This window comes from Micromys minutus (genome assembly GCF_963924665.1).
Source record: "Micromys minutus genome assembly, chromosome: 21".
Classification (NCBI taxonomy): domain Eukaryota; kingdom Metazoa; phylum Chordata; class Mammalia; order Rodentia; family Muridae; genus Micromys; species Micromys minutus.
The window spans coordinates 50,034,096-50,040,328 of NC_137956.1; the positions used below are offsets into that span (position 1 = coordinate 50,034,096).

At 51.3% G+C, this 6,233-nt stretch overlaps 1 protein-coding gene across 1 annotated transcript; it reads right to left on the bottom strand.

The window, feature by feature from the left end:
• Positions 1–3,463: 3,463 nt before the first annotated feature.
• Positions 3,464–3,838, bottom strand: LOC308434122 (small ribosomal subunit protein uS19-like; the record flags this gene model as incomplete). The annotated part of the gene is made up of 1 exon (XM_080934312.1): positions 3,464–3,838. One exon carries the CDS (start codon positions 3,836–3,838, stop codon positions 3,464–3,466), a length of 375 nt encoding a protein of 124 aa, XP_080790438.1.
• Positions 3,839–6,233: the final 2,395 nt, after the last annotated feature.

Sequence of the window (6,233 nt, forward strand, 5' to 3'; positions counted from 1 at the left end):
CCTGCTTTGACCTGCCTGGTGACAGGAAGCTGCTCAGGGGAGCACCAAGGTTCTGTCGCTATGGAGAGCCAGGAGAGTGGGGCAGGAATAGTCTTCAGGGGGAAGCGTCAGAGGGAGGGTCCTACTGGAGGCTGTGGGGACTCAGAGAGTCTAACGGGAGGACCGGATCCATGCACCTTTCTAATGGGGTTTGTGATGTCAGAGTGTGTTTACCTTTAGTGGTGATGGTGGTTTGACAGTGGGTGTGCTGTGTAATTGCTAATCAGGCATTTAGCAAAGAAGGCTTAGAGGCAGATACATCTAAGAAGCATATGGTGTCTTTATCCCAGAGTAGACTCGAAAACAAGGACGTTGAGAACTTTTTGTAGCTAAGCAATTACTTTTCTCACTGGGTGTGATAGTTAACACTAGGGGATCCCAGCAGCGCCCCGGAGGCTGAGGCAGGAGGATTTTGAGGGCAGCATGGATTATCAAGAGAGTTGGTTCTAGGTTAGCCCAGGTCACACAACGGCTAGATTATCCTGGTGGTCTTTAACTGTCAGCTTGAGCAATCATCTGGGAGAAAGCCTCTCTCAAATTGGCCTGTGGTGGTGCCATGTGGATTATTACTTGATACTAGAGGGCCCTGCCCACCGTGGGCAGCACCATTCCCTGGGCAGTAGTCCTGGACTGTGTAAGGCTAGCTGCGCATGAACCAGAGAGCGAGTCAGCTGACAGCGTCCCTCCTTGTCCTCTGCTTGCATTCCTGCCTTACCTTCCCTCAGCTATGGTATGGGCCTGTAATCTTGGCACTTGGGAGGTGGAGGCAGAAGGATTTCCAGTGCAAGGTCATGCCTCAAAAACAAACAAAACAAAAACAAACATACAAACAATAAGCCAAAAAGAAAATCAAATCACTGTGTTAAAAATCATTTTGTGAATTGAGTGTGGTCACCTGTGGTGTGCCGCCCACCTTCTTCACAGAGAGGATTGTGAGTACCAGGAAGGAAGACTGAGGAACCTCGTTATCACCTGCCTCACCTCTGCAAGAACGGAGGGATTCATTCCTACCAGGGAGGGGCGCTGGCAGCTCTGGCTTCGGGCTCAGGGGTGGGGGAGGGGTGGAGGGAGCGTGGTGGTCACCTTTGCCCTGTGATGTTTTCGTGGATTGTCAATGTTTTTAAAAATATACCTGTGTATTATTTATTGAGACAGGTAGCTCAGGATGGCCTGGTGCTCACTATGTAAGCCGGACTGGATTCCGACTCACAGAGATCTGCCTGCCACTGACTCCTACCTTGTGAGACTAAAAACGTGCTACCATGCTTGCCCAGCCCTTGTTCCCCTCCCCTCCGTCTCCCGCCCCTGCTTTTAATCCACTTGTGCAGATGAGAACGGCCATCATAACTGCTGTGCTTGGGCTTCACTTCTGTGGGTGTCCCGCTTTGTTTTTGTTATCGGCGTGGCACAAACTAGAGTCACCTGGGAAGAGGGAGTCTCAGGTGAAGACTCTCCATTGGGTTGGCCTGTAGGCACATTTGTGAGATATTGTCTGGGTTGGTGATTGATGTGGGTGGAAGGGCTCAGCCCACTGTGGGCGGCACCATCCCTCGGCTTGTGAGCCTAGGCTGTATATGAAGGCTTAAGTGAGCAGGAGCCCAGAAGGGAACCAGCAAGCAGCACCTCTCCACTGTTTCAGTGCTGGATATTTAAGCTGAAATGAACCCTTTCCGACTTTAAGTTGTATTGGGTCAGACAGAAAGCACATGGAACGGTTGAGAACATTCAGAATCTTCTCAGCTAGGTCTTTCTAAACTTTCAGTTCACTGTTGCCAGGCAGAGTCAACTGCCCTGCAGGAACACGGGGTTACTCTCCTTTCTATCCCGTTAACCATCCTCAACACATTCTTCTGATTCAACCAAGGGCTTGCTAAGATGTTGCTCAAATAAATTTAAGCAACGTTCTTTCAAACCCTAAAAAAAGTCTAGGTGCTTTGTTTTCCTGATAACCAAATAACTCCCAAATTACCAAGAACTACACACCTTGTGTGTTTAGTGTTGGGTGTGGACTGCTGTCTCCATTTTTTAATTTTTTCCTGGGGTACTGCCGGTATAACTTGGCCTAGCACACCAGAAAGCTCTGGATTTGTTCCCCAGCACCGGGAAATGGCGTGTCGGAGACACAGGAGTCTCAGGGCTGGCCTCAGTGGAACTGCAGAAGAAAAGCAAGCTGTCTCCTCTTACTCCATCTTGGGTTTTGTTGCCAAGATTGTTTGTGCGACATTTTAACTTGATCTAAATGTGACAGCCAGCCTCCATCCACCCTTAGAGAGCCGGACAGCAGCGAGTGAATGAATATCCCCCCTACTAGAGGTACCTTTTCCTTGGAAGCTGACAGCCATGTTGCTTCTGGAAGTATTGGCTTACCCAGCTCTGGGTGCTGTGAACAGGAGAGGTAATTACTGCAGACTCATTGGTCCATCTCAGCCAATTAGAGGAAGGCTTTCCACGGGGCAAAGAGGCCTCATTACCCAGCCATCAGGGGCCCTGACCCTCCTCCTTAGAAGTGGTGTGAGCTGCAATTAGGAGCTTTGGAATGGGCATAACTGACTGCTGGGCCATAAATAATGCAATCTACGCTGTCTCTGCAGTAACTGAAGCTGCCACAACCAGAGTGGCTTTTAGTTTGGAAACCTGGCCCTCTGGCCCTCAGCGCAGCCCAGTGTAGGCTGTGTGGTTTTGTGGAGTTCCTAGTCAGTGAGCCTCACCAGCATCCTCTTCTAAGGCTAAGGCTGTGCAGGTAACGTGCTTGCAGCGGTTAGGAAGAAGCAGGAGCCGCCTCATCTGTGGTCATCGGCACTTCATGGTTCCTGCCGACCCACCAGCGTGTATGATCTGGTTCTACCTTGTACCATTTGTGTCCTGCACGCTGTGGGTGGAGCCCAGGTCAGAGCGGAATAAAAAAAAAAAAAAAAAAACTGCCCGTTTATTTTATTGTTAGTGTATGGGTGTGGTCATGGGACCACACCAGTGGAAGCCAGAGGAGTTGTTTGTGTCCCTCTGCTGTGGGTTCTGGGGATTGGACTCGGTTCACTTGTGTGCTTTTACCTGCTTAGCCTTGTTGCTGGCCCCTTTCCCCTCACTTCCTCTCTCTCTCTAACTTTGTTGTTCAAGATCGGTTTGCCTGTTCTAATGCCGTACATTTCTATATGAGTGTGTGTGTGTGTGTGTGTGTGTGTGTGTGTACATACATACACCTGTACTTGAGCCCAGTAGCACATATAGAGGCCAGGGATCTACCTGGTGTCATTCCTCGGAACTGGTAAAAACCAGTCAAGTTGTCTGTCTCCCCAGGTATTCTCTTGCTTGTTCCCTGTTCTAGACTTTCTTTTTTATCTTCTCCAAAATAATGAGTCTTTATTGGCCTCTGCTACCTGAAGGGGTTGAGTGGGGGTGGTGGTACCAATGCCAGGCGGGCCATGCTTCACCTTCGGTATCTGGAGAACGCGCCCAGGTAGTGACCGATCATCTCTGGTTTGATCTCCACCTGGTTGAAGGTCTTGCCGTTGTACACACCCACCATGCTGCCGACCATCTCAGGCAGAATGATCAAGTCCCTCAGGTGGGTCTTTACCACCTCGGGCTTCTCCATGGGTGGCGCCTCCTTCTTGGCCTTTCTCAAGCGCTTGAGCAGTGAGTGCTGCTTCCGCCGCAGGCCGCGGTTCAGGCGCCGCCTCTGAAGGGCGCTATACAGCTGCATCAGCTCCTCATAGGACATGTCCAGCAGTTGATCGAGGTCCACGCCACGGTAGGTGAACCTGTGGAAGGTCCGCTTCTTCTTCTGCTCCACTTCAGCCATCTTGGCAGCTTGGAAAAGGCTGTTCTAGACTTTCTGACTGAAAGGCTTGCCCTTTTGTCTAGAAGATTCCCTTAAGGGTTCTGGTTACCACCCCGAGCCAGCCTTGCCCTGTAAGATGACTTAGACCACCCCGCTGCTGGCTTTCCAGGCCTCATAGCTTCTCCAAGCCATAGCTTTTCCTTTTCTTCACTTCCTGTCTCTGACCTAGTCAGCTGCAGACGGGGAAGCCATTGCTTCACCACAAGCTGCAGAGGAAACATTCTGTGTTAAGTCAGGACACACCCTGCATCCTGACATTCCTGACCTCTGACTGCATGGTCAGAGTTACACAGATTCTTTGTGTGTGTACATGTATACAGGTGTGTGTCTGTATACATGTTTGCATGTGTTCGTGTGTGTGTGTGTGTGTGTGTGTGTGTGTACGTGGGTGTATAGATGTATTTGCACTTGTGTATTTGTGGGGACGAGTACATGTCTGTGCCTGTGTGCGTGTGTGTAGATGTGTGGGTGTGCACACACACCTGTGTGCAGATGCACTTGTAAGTATGCACATGGAGACCAGAGGAAGCCCTGGGCTGTCATTTATGTCCTGTCTACCTGGCAGTTGGCTAGTGAGGCTGGCTAGCCAGCAAGCCCGGGGATTGCCTCTCTCCAGCGTAAGTGCAGGGCTCCAAGGTCTCAGCACCTTCAAAGTTCTCTCCTTCTTCAGATGTACTTTTTCCCTGGGCTCCTGGGAAAGCCCTTCCTTCTGCTTCCCACTTTCCACCCTTTGCAATGACCGTTCCTATGGGCTGAAGGCTCCTCTTTCCAGGCAGCCTTCAACTGTGGCTCCTGCCTGCAGGTCCCACCAGTTATCCAGCACATTGCCCCTGTGCTGTGCCAGGCCTGCGTCTTTGTTATTAGTACCTAGGTCTAGACCCAGTCCTGATCCCTGAGTTTTGCCACAGTTTGCTTATCCTCCTGTTGTCAGCCTCCTGCGACTGTAACAAAGTGTCTGAAATAATCAGCTTATCAAGAAGGAAGGTTTGGCCAGGCCTTGGTGGCACTTGGGAGGCAGAGGCAGGTGGATATCTGAGTTCAAGGCCAGCCTGGTCTACAGAGTGAGTTCCAGGACAGCCAGGGTTTACACAGAGAAACCCTGTCTCAAACCAACCAACCAAACAAAACAGACAAAAAAGGGAAGATTTCTTCTGGCTCATAGTTAATGGCCTTCAGTTTGTGGTCATTAAGCCATTGTGGCGCAGTGCGGTGTGGTGTAGTGGAAACTTGTGTAGGAAGAGACCTGGTCCTGCTTGATGTCATACTCCTCATGACCCAAGGCTTCCTACTACACCCCACCATCTCCCAGGGGTTCCATGCTTAACACACTGGATTTGGAGGCATTCTGGATCCAAATGAGAACATTGCTCACTGCAGCCCACAGTTGTGGGGTACACAGATGCTGTCCAGCTCACCGCACCCTCCCCCACTGCCCGGTCCCTTTCTTCAAAGAGGAGTCAGTCTGCCGGCTCAGGCAGGGGCCTGGCCTTTTCCCTAACCTTCCTCTTCTCGAACACCTGCCCCCATTGTCGGAAGACACGCCCCCTGTAGCTCCCTGATTGTCCACTGGTGTTAGCTGTGAAGGTGGAGACAGGGTCTCTCTATGTAGCCCAAGTTAGCCTCAAAATCTGCCTCCCTGGATAGGATAATATGACCACTGTGCAGAACAAACTGAACCTCATTATACAAGCTGAAGATCCTCCCTCCACCATTAAAGCTGTCTGGATCTTTTCGGTTTCCCCCTGGCATGCCTCCAGTCCCACAGACTTTCCTTTCTGTTACTCCTGTGGCTCCCGCCCTTTTTTTCTTCAGCACACCCTAATCTGGCAACTTACCTCACCTGCTTACCTTTGAGGCCTGACCTACAGTTGGCCCGGGAGGCCCTCTCTGACCCCAGGTGGCCTGTCTGTATCAGCATTTGGACAGTGGCTCTGATGCTACTTTTGTCTGTGGCCACTTGAAGGTAAAGAGCGTCATAAGAGATGTCACTGGTCAAACAGGGGACACGACCCAGCATCTTGTACTGCACTGGAAGGGCCATTTCTGCTCTTGTCTTACAGGACAGAAGCTTATATGTTTGATGAAGGCCGGGCTGTGGCTGGCTCATTGGCTGCGGGTTCTCAGCAGCAGCCGTGGTTCATTGTAGAGCCTGTGAATGGTGGGGGTGGGGGTGGGGTGGGGTGGGGGTGGGAGTGGGGTGCTCAGTCAACACGGTCCTATGGCTTTTGGTTTCATAACGCTCAAAGTGTCTTCTTGTAGGTGAGTGGGCAGGGACAGGCTGCCGAGTTGGGGGAGCCCAGCAGATCGAGCAGGTGATCTCAGCATCTTCACCTTGCCTGGTGTGTGCACCTGTGTG